The sequence below is a fragment of the Scyliorhinus canicula genome, unplaced genomic scaffold (genome assembly GCF_902713615.1).
Source record: "Scyliorhinus canicula unplaced genomic scaffold, sScyCan1.1, whole genome shotgun sequence".
Lineage (NCBI taxonomy): Eukaryota > Metazoa > Chordata > Chondrichthyes > Carcharhiniformes > Scyliorhinidae > Scyliorhinus > Scyliorhinus canicula.
In genome coordinates this window covers 271,971-297,059 of record NW_024055727.1, presented here as the reverse complement: position 1 = coordinate 297,059, position 25,089 = coordinate 271,971, and the positions used below count along the sequence as shown (strand labels likewise).

The 25,089-nt window shown below is 44.0% G+C and overlaps 1 protein-coding gene across 7 annotated transcripts in view; it reads left to right on the top strand.

The window, feature by feature from the left end:
* LOC119960717 (Fc receptor-like protein 5) overlaps window positions 1-25,089 on the top strand; it is a 177,500-nt gene that overhangs the window by 39,647 nt on the left and 112,764 nt on the right. For all 7 annotated transcript variants that reach the window (XR_005459503.1, XR_005459502.1, XM_038788336.1 and 4 more), the window contains 2 exons: window positions 21,718-21,990; window positions 24,461-24,742. Coding sequence is in view for 5 of the 7 variants with exons in the window: in XM_038788336.1 (XP_038644264.1) it covers window positions 21,718-21,990; window positions 24,461-24,742 (555 nt within the window). In the remaining 2 variants the exon portion in view is untranslated. The remainder of the gene's footprint in view (window positions 1-21,717; window positions 21,991-24,460; window positions 24,743-25,089) is intronic.

The window sequence follows — 25,089 nt, the reverse complement described above, 5'->3', positions numbered from 1 at the left end:
TTGGACACTAAGGGCAATTTAACACGGCCAATCCATCTAACCTGTACATCTGTGGACACAAAGGGACAATTTAACATGGCCAATCCACCTAACCTGTACATCTATGGACACTGAGAGACAATTTAACACGGCCAATCCACCTAACCTGTACATCTTTGGGCACTAAGGGGTAATTTAACACGGCCAATCCACCTAACCTGTACATCTATGGACACTGAGAGACAATTTAACACGGCCAATCCACCTAACCTGCACATCTTTGGACACTAAGGGGCAATTTTACACGGCCAATGAACCTAACCTGTACATCTTTGGACACCATGGGACAATTTAACATAGTCAATCCACCTAACCTGTACATCGATGGACACTAAGGGCAATTCAACAAGGCCAATCCCCCTGACCTGTCCACCTTTGGATCTAAGGGACAATTCATCACGGCCAATCCCCCTAACCTGTACATCTACGGACACTAAGAGACAATTTTACACGGCCAATCCACCTAACCTGTACATCTATGGACACTAAGGGCAATTCAACACGGCAAATCCACCTAACCTGTACATCTTTGCAAACTATGGGACAATTTATCACGGCCAATCCACCTAATCTGCACATCTTTGGACACTAAGGGGGTATTTTACACGGCCCATTCACCTAACCTGAACATCTTTGGACACAAAGGGGCAATTTAACACGGCCAATCCACCTAACCTGCACATCTTATGACAATAAGGGGCAATTTAACACGGCCAATCCACCTAACCTGTACATCTTTGGACAATCAGGGACATTTTAACACGGCCAATCCACCTAACCTGTACATCTATGGACACTAAGAGACAATTTAACACGGCCAATCCACCTAACCTGTACCTCTTTGGACACTAAGGGACAATTTAACATGGCCAATCCACCTAACCTGTACATCTATGGACACTAAGAGGCAATTTTACACGGCCAATCCACCTAACCTGTACATTTTTGGACACTAAAGGGGTAATTTTACACGACCAATCCACCTAAGCTGTACATCTTTGCAAACTAAGGGACAATTTATCATGGCCAATCCACCTAATCTGCACATCTTTGGACACTAAGGGGGTATTTTACACGGCCCATTCACCAAACCTGTACATCTTTAGACACTAAGGGGCAATTTAACACGGCCAATCCCCCTAACCTGCACATCTTTGGACACTAAGGGCAATTTAACACGGCCAATCCATCTAACCTGTACATCTGTGGACACAAAGGGACAATTTAACATGGCCAATCCACCTAACCTGTACATCTATGGACACTGAGAGACAATTTAACACGGCCAATCCACCTAACCTGTACATCTTTGGGCACTATGGGGCAATTTAACACAGCCAATCCACCTAACCTGTACATCAATGGACACTGAGAGACAATTTAACACGGCCAATCCACCTAACCTGTACATCTTTGGACACTAAGGGACAATTTATCACAGCCAATCGAGCTAACCTATACATCTTTGGACACTAAGGGACAATTTAACACGGCCAATCCACCTAACCTGTACATCTTTGGACACTAAGGGGCAATTTAACACGGCCAATCCCCCTAACCTGGACATCTACGGACACTAAGAGACAATTTTACACGGCCAATCCACCTAACCTGTACATCTATGGACACTAAGGGCAATTCAACATGGCCAATCCACCTCACCTGTACATCTTTGCAAACTAAGGGACAATTTATCACGGACAATCCACCTAATCTGCACATCTTTGGACACTAAGGGGGTATTTTACACGGCCCATTCACCTAACCTGTACATCTTTGGACACAAAGGGGCAATTTAACACGGCCAATCCACCTAACTTCCACATCTTTCGACTCAAAGAGACAATATAACACGGCCAATCCACCTAACCTGTACATCTTTTGACAGGGAGAATTTAACACGGCCAATCTACCCAACCTGTACATCTTTGGACAATCAGGGACTTTTTAACACGGCCAATCCACCTAACCTGTAAATCTATGGACACTAAGAGACAATTTAACATGGCCAATCCACCTAACCTGTACCTCTTTGGACACTAAAGGGGAAATTTTACACGACCAATCCAGCTAAGCTGTACATTTATGGACACTAAGGGCAATTCAACACGGCCAATCCACCTAACCGGTACATCTTTGCAAACTAAGGGACAATTTATCACGGCCAATCCACCTAATCTGCACATCTTTGGACACTAAGGGGGTATTTTACACGGCCCAATCACCTAACCTGTACATCTTTGGTCACTAAGGGGCAATTTAACACGGCCAATCCACCTAACCTTCACATCTTTGGACACCAAGGGGCAATTTAACACGGCCAATCCACCTAACATGTACATCTTTGGACACTAAATGGGCAATTTTACACGACCAATCCACCTAAATGTACATCTTTGGACACTAAGAGACAATTTAACACGGCCAATACACCTAAGCTGTACATCTTTGGACACAAAGGGGCAATTTAACACGGCCAATCCACCTAACTTCCACATCGTTCGACACTAAGAGACAATATAACACGGCCAATCCACCTAACCTGTACATCTTTTGACACTTAGGGACAATTTAACACGGCCAATCCACCTAAACTGTACATCTTTGGACAATCAGGGACAATTTAACACGGCCACTCCACCTAACCTGTACATCTATGGACACTAAGAGACAATTTACCACGGCCAATCCACCTAACATGCACATCTTTGGACACTAAAGGGGCAATTTTACACGACCAATCCACCTAAGCTGTACATCTTTGGACACTAAGAGACAATTTAACCCGGTCAATCCACCTAACCTGTACATCTCTTGACACTAAGAGACAATTTAACACGGCCAATCCACCTAACCTGTACATCTTTGGGCACTAAGGGTCAATTTAACACGACCAATCCACCTGACCTGTACATCTATGGACACTAAGGGCAATTCAACACGGCCAATCCACCTAACCTGTACATCTTTGCAAACTAAGGGACAATTTATCACGTCCAATCCACCTAATCTGCACATCTTTGGACACTAAGGGGGTATTTTACACGGCCCATTCACCTAACCTGTACATCTTTGGACACTAAGGTGCAATTTCACACGGCCAATCCACCTAACCTGCACCACTTTGGACACTAAGGGGCAATTTAACACGGCCAATCCACCTAACCTGTACATCTTTGCACTCTAAAGGGGCAATTTTACACGACCAATCCACCTAAGATGTACATCTTTGGACACTAAGAGACAATTTAACACGGCCAATCCACCTAACCTGTACATCATTGGGCACAAAGGGGCAATTTAACACAGCCAATCCACCTAACCTGTACATCTATGGACACTAAGGGTAATTCAACACGGCCAATCCACCTAACCTGTACATCCTTGCAAACTAAGGGACAATTTATCATGGCCAATTCACCAAATCTGCACATCTTTCGACACTAAGGGGGTATTTTACACGGCCCATTCACCTAACCTTACCATCTTTGGACACTAAGGGGCAATTTAACACGGCCAATCCACCTAACCTGTACATCTTTGGACACCAAGGGACAATTCATCACGGCTAATCCACCTAACCTGTACATCTATGGACACTGAGAGACAATTTAACACGGCCAATCCACCTAACCTGTACATCTTTGGGCACTAAGGGGTAATTTAACACGGCCAATCCACCTAACCTGTACATCTATGGACACTGAGAGACAATTTAACACGGCCAATCGACCTAACCTGCACATCTTTGGACACAAAGAGACAATGTTACACGGCCAATGAACCTAACCTGCACATCTTTGGACAACATGGGACAATTTATCACAGCCAATCCCCCTAACCTATACATCTTTGGACACTGAGGGACAATTTAACACAGCCAATCCACCTAACCTGTACATCTTTGGACACTAAGGGACAATTTAACATGGCCAATCCACCTAACCTGCACATCTTTGGACTCTAAGGGACAATTCACCACGGCCAATCCCCCTAACCTGTACATCTACGGACACTAAGAGACAATTTAACATGGCCAATCCTCCCAACCTGTACATCTTTGGACACTAAGGGACAATTTAACATGGCCAATCCACCTAACCTGTACATCTGTGGACACTATGGGCAATTCAACACGGCCAATCCAACTAACCTGTACATCTTTTCAACCTAAGGGACAATTTATCACGGCCAATCCACCTAACCTGCACATCTTTGGACACTAAGGGTGTATTTTACACGGCCAATCCACCTAACCTGCACATCTTTGGAAACTAAGGGGCAATTTAACGGCCAATCCACCTAACCTGTACATCTTTGGACAATCAGGGACATTTTAACACGGCCAATCCACCTAACCTGTACATCTATGGACACTAAGAGACAATTTAACATGGCCAATCCAGCTAACCTGTACATCTTTGGACAGTAAGAGAAAATTTAACACGGCCAATCCACTTAACCTGTACATCTTTGGACACTAAGGGACAATTTAACATGGCCAATCCACCTAACCTGTACATCTATGGACACTAATAGACAATTTCACACGGCCAATCCACCTAACCTGTACATCTATGGACACTAAGGGCAATTCAACACGGCCAATCCACCTAACCTGTACATCTTTGCAAACTAAGGGACAATTTATCACGGCCAATCCACCTAATCTGAACATCTTTGGACACTAAGGGGGTATTTTACACAGCCCATTCACCTAACCTGTACATCTTTGGACACAAAGGGGCAATTTAACATGGCCAATCCACCTAACTTCCACATCTTTCGACACAAAGAGCCAATATAACACGGCCAATCCAACTAACCTGCACATCTTTTGACAGGGACAATTTAACACGGCCAATCCATCTAACCTGTACATCTTTGGACATTAAGAGACAATTTAACACGGCCAATCCACCTAACCTGTACATCTTTGGACACTAAAGGGGCAATGTTACACGACCAATCCACCTAAGCTGTACATCTTTGGACACTAAGAGACAATTTAACACGGCCAATCCACCTAACCTGTACCTCTTTGGACACTAAGGGACAATTTAACATGGCCAATCCACCTAACCTGTACATCTATGGACACTAAGGGCAATTCAACACGGCCAATCCACCTAACCTGTACATCTTTGCAAACTGAGGGAGAATTTATCATGGCCAATCAACCTAATCTGCACATATTTGGACACTAAGGGGGTATTTTACATGGCCCATTCCCCTTAACCTGTACATCTTTGGACACTAAGGGGCAATTTAACACGGCCAATCCACCTAACCTGCACATCTTTGGAAACTAAGGGGCACTTTAACACGGCCAATCCACCTAACATGTACATCTTTGGACACTAAAGGGGCAATTTTACACGACCAATCCACCTAAGATGTACATTTTTTGGACACTAAGAGACAATTTAACACTGCCAATACACCTAAACTGTACATCTTTCGACACAAAGAGACAATATAACACGGCCAATCAACCTAACCTGTACATCTTTTGACACTTAGGGACAATTTAACACGGCCAATCCACCTAATCTGTACATCTTTGGACACTAAGGGACAATTTAACAAAGCCAATCCTCCTAACCTTTACATCTTTGGACACTAAGGGACAATTTAACATGGCCAATCCACCTAACCTACATCTCGATAGATATTAAGGGGCAATTTAACACGGTCAATCACCCTAACCTGCACAACTTTGTACACTAAGTGGCAATTTGACACGGCCAATCCACCTAACCTGTACCTCTATTGATACTAAGTTGCAATTTAACATGGTCAATCCACCTAACCTGTACATCTATGGACACTAAGGGCAATTCAACAAGACCAATCCCCCTAACCTGCACAGCTTTGGACACTGAGGGACAATATAACACGGCCAATCCCCCTAACCTGTACATCTTTAGACACTAAGAGACAATTTAACATGGCCAATCCTCCCAACCTGTACATCTTTGGACACTAAGGGACAATTTAACATGGCCAATCCACCTAACCTGTACATCTGTGGACACTATGGGCAATTCAACACGGCCAATCCAACTAACCTGTACATCTTTGCAACCTAAGGGACAATTTATCACGGCCAATCCACCTAACCTGCACATCTTTGGACACTAAGGGTGTATTTTACACGGCCAATCCACCTAACCTGCACATCTTTGGAAACTAAGGGGCAATTTAACGGCCAATCCACCTAACCTGTACATCTTTGGACAATCAGGGACATTTTAACACGGCCAATCCACCTAACCTGTACATCTATGGACACTAAGAGACAATTTAACATGGCCAATCCAGCTAACCTGTACATCTTTGGACAGTAAGAGAAAATTTAACACGGCCAATCCACTTAACCTGTACATCTTTGGACACTAAGGGACAATTTAACATGGCCAATCCACCTAACCTGTACATCTATGGACACTAATAGACAATTTCACACGGCCAATCCACCTAACCTGTACATCTATGGACACTAAGGGCAATTCAACACGGCCAATCCACCTAACCTGTACATCTTTGCAAACTAAGGGACAATTTATCACGGCCAATCCACCTAATCTGAACATCTTTGGACACTAAGGGGGTATTTTACACAGCCCATTCACCTAACCTGTACATCTTTGGACACAAAGGGGCAATTTAACATGGCCAATCCACCTAACTTCCACATCTTTCGACACAAAGAGCCAATATAACACGGCCAATCCAACTAACCTGCACATCTTTTGACAGGGACAATTTAACACGGCCAATCCATCTAACCTGTACATCTTTGGACATTAAGAGACAATTTAACACGGCCAATCCACCTAACCTGTACATCTTTGGACACTAAAGGGGCAATGTTACACGACCAATCCACCTAAGCTGTACATCTTTGGACACTAAGAGACAATTTAACACGGCCAATCCACCTAACCTGTACCTCTTTGGACACTAAGGGACAATCTAACATGGCCAATCCACCTAACCTGTACATCTATGGACACTAAGGGCAATTCAACACGGCCAATCCACCTAACCTGTACATCTTTGCAAACTGAGGGAGAATTTATCATGGCCAATCAACCTAATCTGCACATATTTGGACACTAAGGGGGTATTTTACATGGCCCATTCCCCTTAACCTGTACATCTTTGGACACTAAGGGGCAATTTAACACGGCCAATCCACCTAACCTGCACATCTTTGGAAACTAAGGGGCACTTTAACACGGCCAATCCACCTAACATGTACATCTTTGGACACTAAAGGGGCAATTTTACACGACCAATCCACCTAAGATGTACATCTTTGGACACTAAGAGACAATTTAACACTGCCAATACACCTAACCTGTACATCTTTCGACACAAAGAGACAATATAACACGGCCAATCAACCTAACCTGTACATCTTTTGACACTTAGGGACAATTTAACACGGCCAATCCACCTAATCTGTACATCTTTGGACACTAAGGGACAATTTAACAAAGCCAATCCTCCTAACCTTTACATCTTTGGACACTAAGGGACAATTTAACATGGCCAATCCACCTAACCTACACCTCGATAGATATTAAGGGGCAATTTAACACGGTCAATCACCCTAACCTGCACAACTTTGTACACTAAGTGGCAATTTGACACGGCCAATCCACCTAACCTGTACCTCTATTGATACTAAGTTGCAATTTAACATGGTCAATCCACCTAACCTGTACATCTATGGACACTAAGGGCAATTCAACAAGACCAATCCCCCTAACCTGCACAGCTTTGGACACTGAGGGACAATATAACACGGCCAATCCCCCTAACCTGTACATCTTTAGACACTAAGGGACAATATAACACGGCCAATCCACCTAACCTGTACATCTTTGGATACTAAGGGACAATTTAATACGGCCAATCCACCTAACCTGCACATCTTTGGACGCTAAAGGGTAATTTAACACGGCCAATCAACCTAAACTATACATCTTTGGACACTACGGACAATTTAACATGGCCAATCCACATAACCTGTCCATCTTTGGACATTAAGGTATAATTTAACATGGCCCATCCAACTAACCTGTATATCTTTGGACACAAAGGGACAATTTAACACGGCCAATCCACTTAACCTGTACATCTTTGGACCCTAAGGGGCAACTTAACACGGCCAATCCACCTCACCTGCACATCTTTGGACACTAAGGTACAATTTAACATGGCCAATCCACCTAACCTGTACATCTTTGGACACTAAGGGACAATTTAACACGGCCAATCACCCAACCTGTAAATCTTTGGACACTAAGGGACAATTTAACATGGCCATTCCACCTAACCTGTATATCTTTGGACACTAAGGGACAATTTAACACAGCCAATCGACCTAACCTGTACATCTTTGGACACTAAGGGGCAACATAACACGGCCAATCCACCTAACCTGTACATCTTTGGACACGAAGGGACAATTTAACACGGCCAATCCACCCAACCTGTAAATCTTTGGACACTAAGGGACAATTTAACATGGCCATTCCACCTAACCTGTTTATCTTTGGACACTAAGGGACAATTTAACACAGCCAATCGACCTAACCTGTACATCTTTGGACAGTAAGGGGCAACATAACACGGCCAATCCACCTAACCTGTACATCTTTAGTCACTGAGGGACAAATTAACACGGCCAATCCACCTAACTTCACATCTTTGGACACTAAGGTACAATTTAACATGGCCAATCCACCTAACCTGCACCTCTGTAGATATTAAGGGGCAATTTAACTCGGTCAATCCCCCTAACCTGCACAACTTTGCACACGAAGTGGCAATTTAACACGGCCAATCCACCTAACCTGTACCTCTATTGATACTAAGTTGCAATTTAACATGGTCAATCCACCTAACCTGTACATCTATGGACACTAAGGGCAATTCAACAAGGCCAATCCCCCTAACCTGCGCATCTTTGGACACTGAGGGACAATATAACACGGCCAATCCACCTGACCTGTACATCTTTGGATACTAAGGGACAATTTAATACGGCCAATCCACGTAACCTGTACATCTTGGGACACTAAAGGGGCAATTTTAAAACGACCAATCCACCTAAGATCTACATCTTTGGACACTAAGAGACAATTTAACAAGGCCAATCCACCTAACCTGTACATATTTGGACACTAAGGGACAATTTAACACGGCCAATCCACCTAACCTGTACATCTATGGACACTGAGAGACAATTTAACACGGCCAATCCACCTAACCTGTACATCTTTGGGCACTAAGGGACAATTTAACACGGCCAATCCACCTAACCTGCACATCTTTGGACACTAAGGGGCAATTTTACACGGCCAATGAACCTAACCTGTACATCTTTGGACACTAAGGGACAATTTAACATGGCCAATCCACCTAACCTGTACATCTATGGACACTAAGGGCAATTCAACACGGCCAATCCACCTAACCTGTACATCTTTGGACACTAAGGGACAATTTAACACGGCCAATCCACCTAACCTGTACATCTTTGGACACTAAGGGACAATTTAACATGGCCAATCCACCTAACCTGTACATCTTTGCAAACTAAGGGACAATTTATCACGGACAATCCACCTAATCTGAACATCTTTGGACACTAAGGGGGTATTTTACACGGCCCATTCACCTAACCTGTACATATTTGGACACAAAGGGTCAATTTAACACGGCCAATCCACCTAACTTCCACATCTTTCGACACAAAGAGCCAATATAACACGGCCAATCCACCTAACCTGTACATCTTTTGACAGGGACAATTTAACACGGCCAATCCATCTAACCTGTACATCTTTGGACATTGAGGGCCATTTTAACACGGCCAATCCACCTAACCTGTACATCTATGGACATTAAGAGACAATTTAACACGGCCAATCCACCTAACCTGTACATCTTTGGAAACTAAAGGGGCAATGTTACACGACCAATCCACCTAAGCTGTACATCTTTGGACACGAAGAGACAATTTAACACGGCCATTCCACCTAACCTGTACCTCTTTGGACACTAAGGGACAATTTAACATGGCCAATCCACCTAACCTGTACATCTTTGGACACTAAGAGACAATTTAACACGGCCAATCCACCTAACCTGTACTTCTTTGGGCACTAAGTGTCAATTTAACATGGCCAATACACCTAACCTGTACATCTATGGACAATAAGGGCAATTCAACACGGCCAATCCACCTAACCTGTACATCTTTGCAAACTGAGGGACAATTTATCATGGCCAATCAACCTAATCTGCACATCTTTGGACACTAAGGGGGTATTTTACATGGCCCATTCCCCTTAACCTGTACATCTTTGGACACTAAGGGGCAATTTAACACGGCCAATCCACCTAACATGTACATCTTTGGACACTAAAGGGGCAATTTTACACGACCAATCCTCCTAACATGTACATCTTTGGACACTAAGAGACAATTTAACACTGCCAATACACCTAACCTGTACATCTTTTGACACAAAGGGGCAATTTAACACGGCCAATCCACCTAACTCCCACATCTTTCGACACTAAGAGACAATATAACACGGCCAATACACCTAACCTGTACATCTATGGACACTAAGGGCAATTCAACACGGCCAATCCACCTAACCTGTACATCTTTGCAAACTGAGGGACAATTTATCATGGCCAATCAACCTAATCTGCACATCTTTGGACACTAAGGGGGTATTTTACATGGCCCATTCCCCTTAACCTGTACATCTTTGGACACTAAGGGGCAATTTAACACGGCCAATCCACCTAACATGTACATCTTTGGACACTAAAGGGGCAATTTTACACGACCAATCCTCCTAACATGTACATCTTTGGACACTAAGAGACAATTTAACACTGCCAATACACCTAACCTGTACATCTTTTGACACAAAGGGGCAATTTAACACGGCCAATCCACCTAACTCCCACATCTTTCGACACTAAGAGACAATATAACACGGCCAATCAACCTAACCTGTACATCTTTTGACACTTAGGGACAATTTAACACGGCCAATCCACCTAATCTGTACATCTTTGGACAATCAGGGAGAATTTAACACGGCCACTCCACCTAACCTGTACATCTATGGACACTAAGAGACAATTTAACACGGCCAATCCACCTAACATGTACATCTTTGGACACTAAAGCGGCAATTTTACACGACCAATCCACCTAAGCTGTACATCTTTGGACACTAAGAGACAATTTAACACGGCCAATCCACCTAACCTGTACCTCTTTGGACACTAAGGGACAATTTAACATGGCCAATCCACCTAACCTGTACATCTCTGGACACTAAGAGACAATTTAACACGGCCAATCCACCTAACCTGTACATCTTTGGGCACTAAAGGTCAATTTAACACGACCAATCCACCTGACCTGTACATCTATGGACACTAAGGGGCAATTTCACACGGCCAATCCACCTAACCTGCACATCTTTGGACACTAAGGGCAATTTAACACGGCCAATCCATCTAACCTGTACATCTGTGGACACAAAGGGACAATTTAACATGGCCAATCCACCTAACCTGTACATCTATGGACACTGAGAGACAATTTAACACGGCCAATCCACCTAACCTGTACATCTTTGCGCACTATGGGGCAATTTAACACAGCCAATCCACCTAACCTGTACATCAATGGACACTGAGAGACAATTTAACACGGCCAATCCACCTAACCTGTACATCTTTGGACAATAAGGGACAATTTATCACAGCCAATCGAGCTAACCTATACATCTTTGGACACTAAGGGACAATTTAACACGGCCAATCCACCTAACCTGTACATCTTTGGACACTAAGGGGCAATTTAACACGGCCAATCCCCCTAACCTGGACATCTACGGACACTAAGAGACAATTTTACACGGCCAATCCACCTAACCTGTACATCTATGGACACTAAGGGCAATTCAACATGGCCAATCCACCTCACCTGTACATCTTTGCAAACTAAGGGACAATTTATCACGGACAATCCACCTAATCTGCACATCTTTGGACACTAAGGGGGTATTTTACACGGCCCATTCACCTAACCTGTACATCTTTGGACACAAAGGGGCAATTTAACACGGCCAATCCACCTAACTTCCACATCTTTCGACTCAAAGAGACAATATAACACGGCCAATCCACCTAACCTGTACATCTTTTGACAGGGAGAATTTAACACGGCCAATCTACCCAACCTGTACATCTTTGGACAATCAGGGACTTTTTAACACGGCCAATCCACCTAACCTGTAAATCTATGGACACTAAGAGACAATTTAACATGGCCAATCCACCTAACCTGTACCTCTTTGGACACTAAAGGGGCAATTTTACACGACCAATCCAGCTAAGCTGTACATTTATGGACACTAAGGGCAATTCAACACGGCCAATCCACCTAACCGGTACATCTTTGCAAACTAAGGGACAATTTATCACGGCCAATCCACCTAATCTGCACATCTTTGGACACTAAGGGGGTATTTTACACGGCCCAATCACCTAACCTGTACATCTTTGGTCACTAAGGGGCAATTTAACACGGCCAATCCACCTAACCTTCACATCTTTGGACACCAAGGGGCAATTTAACACGGCCAATCCACCTAACATGTACATCTTTGGACACTAAAGGGGCAATTTTACACGACCAATCCACCTAAATGTACATCTTTGGACACTAAGAGACAATTTAACACGGCCAATACACCTAACCTGTACATCTTTGGACACAAAGGGGCAATTTAACACGGCCAATCCACCTAACTTCCACATCTTTCGACACTAAGAGACAATATAACACGGCCAATCCACCTAACCTGTACATCTTTTGACACTTAGGGACAATTTAACACGGCCAATCCACCTAAACTGTACATCTTTGGACAATCAGGGACAATTTAACACGGCCACTCCACCTAACCTGTACATCTATGGACACTAAGAGACAATTTAACACGGCCAATCCACCTAACATGCACATCTTTGGACACTAAAGGGGCAATTTTACACGACCAATCCACCTAAGCTGTACATCTTTGGACACTAAGAGACAATTTAACCCGGTCAATCCACCTAACCTGTACATCTCTTGACACTAAGAGACAATTTAACACGGCCAATCCACCTAACCTGTACATCTTTGGGCACTAAGGGTCAATTTAACACGACCAATCCACCTGACCTGTACATCTATGGACACTAAGGGCAATTCAACACGGCCAATCCACCTAACCTGTACATCTTTGCAAACTAAGGGACAATTTATCACGTCCAATCCACCTAATCTGCACATCGTTGGACACTAAGGGGGTATTTTACACGGCCCATTCACCTAACCTGTACATCTTTGGACACTAAGGTGCAATTTCACACGGCCAATCCACCTAACCTGCACCACTTTGGACACTAAGGGGCAATTTAACACGGCCAATCCACCTAACCTGTACATCTTTGCACTCTAAAGGGGCAATTTTACACGACCAATCCACCTAAGATGTACATCTTTGGACACTAAGAGACAATTTAACACGGCCAATCCACCTAACATGTACATCATTGGGCACAAAGGGGCAATTTAACACAGCCAATCCACCTAACCTGTACATCTATGGACACTAAGGGTAATTCAACACGGCCAATCCACCTAACCTGTACATCCTTGCAAACTAAGGGACAATTTATCATGGCCAATTCACCAAATCTGCACATCTTTCGACACTAAGGGGGTATTTTACACGGCCCATTCACCTAACCTTACCATCTTTGGACACTAAGGGGCAATTTAACACGGCCAATCCACCTAACCTGTACATCTTTGGACACCAAGGGACAATTCATCACGGCTAATCCACCTAACCTGTACATCTATGGACACTGAGAGACAATTTAACACGGCCAATCCACCTAACCTGTACATCTTTGGGCACTAAGGGGTAATTTAACACGGCCAATCCACCTAACCTGTACATCTATGGACACTGAGAGACAATTTAACACGGCCAATCGACCTAACCTGCACATCTTTGGACACAAAGAGACAATGTTACACGGCCAATGAACCTAACCTGTACATCTTTGGACACAAAGGGGCAATTTAACACGGCCAATCCACCTAACTTCCTCATCTTTCGACACTAAGAGACAATATAACACGGCCAATCCACCTAACCTGTGCATCTTTTGACACTTAGGGACAATTTAACACGGCCAATCCAACTAACCTGTACATCTTTGGACACTAAGGGACAATTTAACATGGCCAATCCACCTAACCTGTACATCTATGGACACTGAGAGACAATTTAACACGGCCAATCCATCTAACCTGTACATCTTTGGGCACAAAGGGGCAATTTAACACAGCCAATCTACCTAACCTGTACATCTATGGACACTATGGGCAATTCAACATGGCCAATCCACCTAACCTGTACATCTTTGCAAACTAATGGACAATTTATCACGGCCAATTCACCTAATTTGCACATCTTTGGACACTAAGGGCGTATTTTACACGGCCCATTCATCTAACCTTACCATCTTTGGACACTAAGGGACGGCCAATCCACCTAACCTGTACATCTTTGGACACTAAGGGACAATTTAACACGGCCAATCCACCTAACCTGTACATCTTTGGACAATCAGGGACATTTTAACACGGCCAATCCACCTAACCTGTACATCTATGGACACTAAGAGACAATTTAACATGGCCAATCCAGCTAACCTGTACATCTTTGGACAGTAAGAGAAAATTTAACACGGCCAATCCACTTAACCTGTACATCTTTGGACACTAAGGGACAATTTAACATGGCCAATCCACCTAACCTGTACATCTATGGACACTAAGAGACAATTTAACACGGCCAATCCACCTAACCTGTACATCTATGGACACTAAGGGCAATTCAACACGGCCAATCCACCTAACCTGTACATCTTTGCAAACTAAGGGACAATTTATCACGGCCAATCCACCTAATCTGAACATCTTTGGACACTAAGGGGGTATTTTACACAGCCCATTCACCTAACCTGCACATCTTTGGACACAAGGGGCAATTTAACACGGCCAATCCATCTAATCTGCACATCTTTGGACACTAAGGGGTTATTTTACACGGCCCATTCACCTAACCTGTACATCTTTGGACACAAAGGGGCAATTTAAAACGGCCAATCCACCTAACCCACATCTTTCGACACTGAGACAATATAACACGGCCAATCCACCTAACCTGGACATCTTTGGACACTAAAGGGGCAATTTTACATGACCAATCCACCTAAGCTGTCCATCTTTGGACACTAAGAGACAATTTAACACGGCCAATCCACCTAACCTGTACCTCTTTGGACACTAAGGGACAATTTAACATGGCCAATCCACCTATTCTGTACATCTTTGCAAACTAAGGGACAATTTATCACGGCCAATCCACCTAACCTGCACATCTTTGGACACTAAGGGACAATTTAACACGGCCAATCCCCCTAACCTGTACATCTTTGGACACTAAGGGACAATTTTACATGGCCCATTCCCCTTAACCTGTACATCTTTGGACACTAAGGGGCAATTTAACACGGCCAATCCACCTAACCTGCACATCTTTGGACACTAAGGGAAAATTTAACACGGCCAATCCACCTAACATGTACATCTTTGGACACTAAAGGGGCAATTTTACACGACCAATCCACCTAAGATGTACATCTTTGGACACTAAGAGACAATTTAACACTGCCAATACACCTAACCTGTACATCTTTCGACACAAAGAGACAATATAACACGGCCAATCAACCTAACCTGTACATCTTTTGACACTTAGGGACAATTTAACACGGCCAATCCACCTAATCTGTACATCTTTGGACACTAAGGGACAATTTAACAAAGCCAATCCTCCTAACCTTTACATCTTTGGACACTAAGGGACAATTTAACATGGCCAATCCACCTAACCTACACCTCGATAGATATTAAGGGGCAATTTAACACGGTCAATCACCCTAACCTGCACATCTTTGGACACTAAGGGGCAATTCAACATGGCCAATCCACCTAACCTGTACATCTTTGGACACTAAAGGTCAATTTAACACGGCCAATCCACCTAACCTGCACATCTTTGGACACTAAGAAGCAATTTAACACGGACAATCCACCTAACCTGTACATCTTTGTACACTGAGGGACAATTTACCACGGCCAATCCACCTAAACTTCACATATTTGGACACTACGGACAATTTAACACGACCAATCCACCTAACCTGCACATCTTTGGACACTAGGGACAATTTAACACAGCCAATCCCCCTAACCTGTCCATCTTTGGACACTAAAGGACAATGTAACACGGCCAATCCACCTAACCTGCACGTCTTTGGACAATAAGGGACAATTTAACACGGTCAATCCACCTAACCTTCACATCTTTGGACACTAAGAGACAATTTAACACGGCCAATCCACCTAACCTTCACATCTTTGGACACTAGGGACAATTTAACACGGCCAATCCACCTAACCTGTACATCTTTGGACACTAAGGGGCAACTTAACACGGCCAATCCACCTCACCTGCACATCTTTGGACACTAAGGTACAATTTAACATGGCCAATCCACCTAACCTGTACATCTTTGGACACTAAGGGACAATTTAACACGGCCAATCACCCAACCTGTAAATCTTTGGACACTAAGGGACAATTTAACATGGCCATTCCACCTAACCTGTATATCTTTGGACACTAAGGGACAATTTAACACAGCCAATCGACCTAACCTGTACATCTTTGGACACTAAGGGCAACATAACACGGCCAATCCACCTAACCTGTACATCTTTGGACACGAAGGGACAATTTAACACGGCCAATCCACCCAACCTGTAAATCTTTGGACACTAAGGGACAATTTAACATGGCCATTCCACCTAACCTGTTTATCTTTGGACACTAAGGGACAATTTAACACAGCCAATCGACCTAACCTGTACATCTTTGGACAGTAAGGGGCAACATAACACGGCCAATCCACCTAACCTGTACATCTTTAGTCACTGAGGGACAAATTAACACGGCCAATCCACCTAACTTCACATCTTTGGACACTAAGGTACAATTTAACATGGCCAATCCACCTAACCTGCACCTCTGTAGATATTAAGGGGCAATTTAACTCGGTCAATCCCCCTAACCTGCACAACTTTGCACACGAAGTGGCAATTTAACACGGCCAATCCACCTAACCTGTACCTCTATTGATACTAAGTTGCAATTTAACATGGTCAATCCACCTAACCTGTACATCTATGGACACTAAGGGCAATTCAACAAGGCCAATCCCCCTAACCTGCGCATCTTTGGACACTGAGGGACAATATAACACGGCCAATCCACCTGACCTGTACATCTTTGGATACTAAGGGACAATTTAATACGGCCAATCCACCTAACCTGTACATCTTTGGACACTAAAGGGGCAATTTTAACACGGCCAATCCACCTAACCTGTAAATCTTTGAGCACTAAGGGACAATTTAACATGGCCAATCCAAATAACATGTACATATTTTGACACTAAGGGGCAATTTAACACGGCCAATCCACCTAACTTCACATTGTTCGACACAAAGAGACAATTTAACACGGCCAATCCACCTAACAAGTACATCTTTGGACACTGAGGGACAATTTAACACGGCCAATCCACCTAACCAGCACATCTTTGGAAAGAAAGGGGCAATTTAACACGGCCAATCCACCTAACCTGTACATCTTTGGACATTAAGGGACAATTTAACACGTCCAATCCACCTAACCTATACATCAATGGACACTAAGGGAAAATTCAACACATCGAATCCTTCTAACCTGTACATCCTTGGACACTAAGGGACAATTCAACCAGGCCAATCCCCCTTACCTGCACATCTTTGGACACTAAGGGCCAATTGAAAACGGCCAATCCCCCATAACATGTACATATTTTGACACTAAGGGACAATTTAACTCGGCCAATCCATCTAACCTGTACATCTTTGGACACTAAGGGACAATTTAACACGGCCAATCCACCTAACCTGTACATCTTTGGACACTAAGGGACAATTCAACATGGCCAATCCACCTAACCTGTACATCTTTGCAAACTAAGGACAATTTATCACGGACAATCCATCTAATCTGAACATCTTTGGACACTAAGGGGGTATTTTACACGGCCCATTCACCTAACCTGTACATATTTGGACACAAAGGGTCAATTTAACACGGCCAATCCACCTAACCCACATCTTTCGACACAAAGAGCCAATATAACACGGCCAATCCACCTAACCTGTACATCTTTGGACAGGGACAATTTACACGGCCAATCCATCTAACCTGTACATCTTTGGACATTGAGGGCCATTTTAACACGGCCAATCCACCTAACCTGTACATCTATGGACTATTAAGAGACAATTTAACACGGCCAATCCACCTAACCTGTACATCTACGAACACTAAGAGACAATTTTACACAGCCAATCCACCTAACCTGTACATCTATGGACACTAAGGTCAATTCAACATGGCCAATCCACCTAACCTGTACATCTTTGCAAACTAAGGGACAATTTATCACGGCCAATCCACCTAATCTGCTCATCTTTGGACACTAAGGGGTTATTTTACACGGCCCATTCACCTAACCTGTACATCTTTGGACACAAAGGGGCAATTTAACACGGCCAATCCACCTAACTTCCTCATCTTTCGACACTAAGAGACAATATAACACGGCCAATCCACCTAACCTGTGCATCTTTTGACACTTAGGGACAATTTAACACGGCCAATCCAACTAACCTGTACATCTTTGGACACTAAGGGACAATTTAACATGGCCAATCCACCTAACCTGTACATCTATGGACACTGAGAGACAATTTAACACGGCCAATCCATCTAACCTGTACATCTTTGGGCACAAAGGGGCAATTTAACACAGCCAATCCACCTAACATGTACATCTTTGGACACTAAGAGACAATTTAACACTGCCAATACACCTAACCTGTACATCTTTTGACACAAAGGGGCAATTTAACACGGCCAATCCACCTAACTCCCACATCTTTCGACACTAAGAGACAATATAACACGGCCAATCAACCTAACCTGTACATCTTTTGACACTTAGGGACAATTTAACACGGCCAATCCACCTAATCTGTACATCTTTGGACAATCAGGGAGAATTTAACACGGCCACTCCACCTAACCTGTACATCTATGGACACTAAGAGACAATTTAACACGGCCAATCCACCTAACATGTACATCTTTGGACACTAAAGGGGCAATTTTACACGACCAATCCACCTAAGCTGTACATCTTTGGACACTAAGAGACAATTTAACACGGCCAATCCACCTAACCTGTACCTCTTTGGACACTAAGGGACAATTTAACATGGCCAATCCACCTAACCTGTACATCTTTGGACACTAAGAGACAATTTTACACAGCCAATCCACCTAACCTGTACATCTATGGACACTAAGGGCAATTCAACACGGCCAATCCACCTGACCTGTACATCTTTGCAAACTAAGGGACAATTTATCACGGCCACTCCACCTAACCTGTACATCTTTGGACACTAAGGGGGTATTTTACACGGCCCATTCACCTAACCTGCACATCTTTGGACACAAAGGGGCAATTTAACACGGCCAATCCATCTAATCTGCACATCTTTGGACACTAAGGGGTTATTTTACACGGCCCATTCACCTAACCTGTACATCTTTGGACACAAAGGGGCAATTTAACACGGCCAATCCACCTAACCCACATCTTTCGACACTGAGACAATATAACACGGCTTATCCACCTAACCTGGACATCTTTGGACACTAAAGGGGCAATTTTACATGACCAATCCACCTAAGCTGTCCATCTTTGGACACTAAGAGACAATTTAACACGGCCAATCCACCTAACCTGTACCTCTTTGGACACTAAGGGACAATTTAACATGGCCAATCCACCTATTCTGTACATCTTTGCAAACTAAGGGACAATTTATCACGGCCAATCCACCTAATCTCCACTTCTTTGGACACTAAGTGGATATTTTACTCGGCCTATTCACCTAACCTGTACATCTTTGGACACTAAGGGACAATTTAACACGGCCAATGCACCTAACCTGTACATCTTTGGACACTAAGGGGCAATTTAACACGGCCAATCCACCTAACCTGGACATCTTTGGACACTAAAGGGGCAATTTTACATGACCAATCTACCTAACCTGTACATCTTTGATCATAAGGGACAATTTAACACGGCCAATCCACCTAACCTGTACCTCTATGAATACTAAGGGACAATTCAACACGGCCAATCCCCCTAACCTGTACATCTCTGAACACTAAGGGACAATTAAACACGACCAATCCACCTAACCTGTACATCTTTGGACACTAAGGGACAAAACACGGCCAATCCCCCTAACCTGTACATCTCTGGACTTGGGAGGAAACCCGAGCACTTGATGAATTGCGTTTCGGAGCCATGGGGGCTTGTTGCAATTGTACAAAACGCTGATGTTGTCGCATTTGGAGTATTGCGTGCAGTTCTGGTCGCCGCATTATAGGAAGGATGTTGAAGCATTGGAATGGGTACAAAGGAGATTTACCAGGATGTTGCCTGGTGTGGAGGGAAGATCTTATGAGGAAAGGCTGAATGACTTGAGGCTGTTTTCGTTAGAGAGAAGAAGGTTAAGAGGTGACTTAATTGAGGCATACAAGATGATCAGAGGATAAGATAGGGTGGACTTGAGTGCCATTTTCCTCCGGTAGTGGTATCTAACACGAGGGGACATAGCTTTAAATTGAGGGATGATAGATAGAGGACAGATGTCAGAGAGTAGTAAGGGCGTGGAATGCCCTACCTGCAACAGTAGTGGACTCGCCAACACTAAACGCATTCAAATGGTCATTGGATAGACACATGGACGATAAGGGAATAGTGTTGATGGGCTTTAGAGGGGTTTCACAGGTCGGCGCAACATCGAGTGCTGAAGGGTCTGTACTGCGCTGTAGTGTTCTATGTTCTATGTTCTATTTTAACATTGATCACCGTTATTAGACGACAGTTGCCAATCTGTTGATTAAAACAGATTTGTCAAACAATCGTTTTTGACTAATTGCTTTTCATCTTGGGGTTAAACACAAAACAGATGGTACAGCACATGGATTGGATGCGATTTGCGGTATGCTAGTGTGTGTAACAGTTACCACTGCAAGGCCCCAATCCCATCATTCCTGATGAATATAAATACTCAGTTCGTGTCTCCTTGTGCGAATGTCCCGGATTGACTAATATCTCTTTTTGGGGCAATAATAAAGTAACATATGTCGTGTTAGGGGATTGTTGCTTGTCTGAATAAAAGCCACTATTTGGGGTAGGTGTGGTGAACGTTAGTGAATGAGCAGCACACACTACTATCGATTGACATACTTAAATATCCTCCTTGTTTTCCATTGACCTCCACAGGTGAGACCACAGCACCGGTCCTGACAATGGAGCCACCATGGGTTAGATTCCTGGCTGGTGACAGCATCATCCTCACATGCGATGCTGGAAGAAGCTCACGCTCCAAGAATTATATATGGCATATCAGTGATCGGGGTGACATACCTGGCGAGGAAAGATATACCATCAAGTATGCTTCAAAGAACGATGCTGGAGTGTATAAATGTAAAACCACAACAGATTCATCTCGCCCTAGCACACCCTACAGTAACACCATTCACGTGAACGTCACTGGTAAGTTAAGTTGCACTCACTTTTACATCCAAACTTTTTATCAATTAACAATTGAATGGAGGAACTGTTCTGAAAAACTTTAAAAGTTGGTATCTTACAAAATATACCCACGAGGTATATTTGGAGTTGGGGACCAAGGGCAATGTGTCCAAGTTTACAGATGACACTAAGATGAGTGGTAAAGCGAAACGTGCAGAGGATACTGGAAGTCTGCAGAGGGATTTGGATGGGTTAAGTGAATGGGCTAGGGTGTGGCAGATGGAATACAATGTTGACAAATATGAGGTTATCCATTTTGGTAGGAATAACAGCAAACGGGATTATTATTTAAACGATAAAATATTAAAGCATGCTTCTGTGCAGAGAGACTTGGGTTTGCTAGTGCATGAGTCACAGAAAGCTGGTTTACAGGTGCAACAGGTGATTAAGAAGGCAAATGGAATTTTGTCTTTCATTGCTAGAGGGATGGAGTTTAAGACGAGGGAGGTTATGCTGCAATTGTATAAGGTGTTAGTGAGGCCACAACAGGAGTATTGTGTTCAGTTTTGGTCTCCTCACCTGAGAAAGGATGTACTGGCACTGGAGGGTGTGCAGAGGAGATTCACTAGGTTAATCCCAGAGCTGAAGGGTTTGGATTGCGAGGAGAGGTTGAGTAGACTGGGACTGTACTCATTGGAATTTAGAAGGATGAGGGGGGATCTTATAGAAACATATAAAATTATGAAGGGAATAGATAGGATAGATGCGGGCAGGTTGTTTCCACTGGCGGGTGAAAGCAGAACTAGGGGGCATAGCCTCAAAATAAGGGGAAGTAGATTTAGGACTGAGTTTAGGAGGAACTTCTTCACCCAAAGGGTTGTGAATCTATGGAATTCCTTGCCCAGTGAAGCAGTTGAGGCTCCTTCATTAAATGTTTTATGGTAAAGATAGATAGTTTTTTGAAGAATAAAGGGATTAAGGGTTATGGTGTTCGGGCCGGAAAGTGGAGCTGAGTCCACAAAAGATCAGCCATGATCTCATTGAATGGTGGAGCAGGCTCGAGGGACCTGTTGGTAAAAAATCATCTTGACCACTGCAACTGGAGCAGCACTCACTATTCTAATCATGGTAATATCACCCTCGCCCGTCATCTGTTGGGTACCATGTTCCTTCAATCTGCTATGCACATTCATTTTTGTTAATAAATCAATCTTACTGTCCGCTGTTCAGAATGAGATTATCACATCCAGAATCCATATTGCTGATTGTGTACTTAACATCGAATTTACAGTGCAGAAGGAGGCCATTCGGCCCATCGAGTCTGCCCTGGGCCTTGGAAAGAGCACCCTACCCAAGGCCAGCACCTCCACCCTATCTCCATAACCCAGTAACCCCACCCAACACTGAGGGCAATTTTTGGACACTAAGGGCAATTGATCATGGCCAATCCACCGACCCTGCACATCTTTGGACTGTGGGAGGAAACCGGAGCACCCGGAGGAAACCCACGCACACACGGGGAGGGTGTGCAGACTCCGCACAGACAGTGACCCAAGCTGGGAATCAAACCTGGGACCTGGAGCTGCGAAGCAATTGTGCTATCCACAATGCTACCGTGCTACCCTCCGATATTTCTGCTACATACCCTCCATCCCTGAGGATTGTGGGATTTTGGGATGAGGTCCTGGTTACTGAAGGTTTATTTTGTACCCACTGCAACTTAGAACATAGAACATAGAACAGTACAGCAGAGGACAGGCCCTTCGGCCCTCGATGTTGTGCCGAGCAATGATCACCCTACCCAAACCCACGTATCCACCCTATACCCGTAACCCAACAAAACCCCCTTAACCTTACTTTACTACGGGCACTACGGGACACTACGGGCAATTTAGCATGGCCAATACACCTAACCCGCACATCTTTGGACTGTGGGAGGAAACCGGAGCACCCGGAGGAAGCCCACGCACACACGGGAGGACGTGCAGACTCCGCACAGACAGTGACCCAGCCGGGAATCGAACCTGGGACCCTGGAGCTGTGAAGCATTTATGATAACCACCATGCTACCCTGCTGCCCTGGTAGTACCTTTGATGTACCAAACTCCCCACCTCCTCGGAATGATTATTTATCAGAGTCGGGACTTGGACGTCGCTGGTTTGACCAACATTTACTGCCCATCCCTAGGTGCCTTCAGAAGGTGGTGGTGAGTTGTCTTCTTGAGCCACTGCAGTCCTTGAGATGTAGGTCCAACCTACAGAGAGACTTACAGCATTTTGCCCCCAGTGAGAGTGAAGGAGAGGCGATATAATTCCCAGCAGGGCTGGTCAGTAACTTGGAGGGGAACCTCCAGATGCTGCGGTTTCCTAGGTGTCTTCTGCTCTTAACTTCGAGATGGTAGTGGATGGCTGTAAAAGAAGTAATGTGTGATTATGATTTAAGGAACGATTGCCTGCCCATCTGCTAATTTCCATTGTTTCTCTCCAATAGAACCAGATGGCTCAACGACCATTGAGAGTCTTCCAGAAATCCTGTGGGCCAACCAAAATCTGCTGTTAAGATGTAATTTCATCTTTAAGTACGAGGCGATTTACACGTTTTTCCGAGAAGGTTCTCGTTTGGGCGAGACAACAGTTTTTGGTGGAAGTGGTACATTTGAAATTGAAAGGGTTTCCGTGGAGGATAAAGGACGTTATCGCTGCGAATTGCAATTTGTTAACTTTACCAATGGACCCATCTACTCATCAGCATATAAATTTGTGGACATTAGAGGTATGTGTCATTGTACATTATCCACAAGCAAGAGAAAAAAAGCAAAGTTATTGGGGAAAAAAGGGCAGTAAGAAGTCTTCCAACACCAGGTTAAAGTCCAACAGGTTTGTTTCAAACACGAGCTTTGGGAGCACTGCTCCTTCCTCAGGTGAATGGAGAGGTATGTTCCAGAAACATTCATATAGACAAAGTCAGAGATGCCAGACAATGCTTGGAATGCGAGCATTTGCAGGTAATCAATTCATTACAGATCCAGAGATAGAACATAGAACAGTACAGCACAGAACAGGCCCTTCGGCCCTCGATGTTGTGCCGAGCAATGATCACCCTACTCAAACCCACGTATC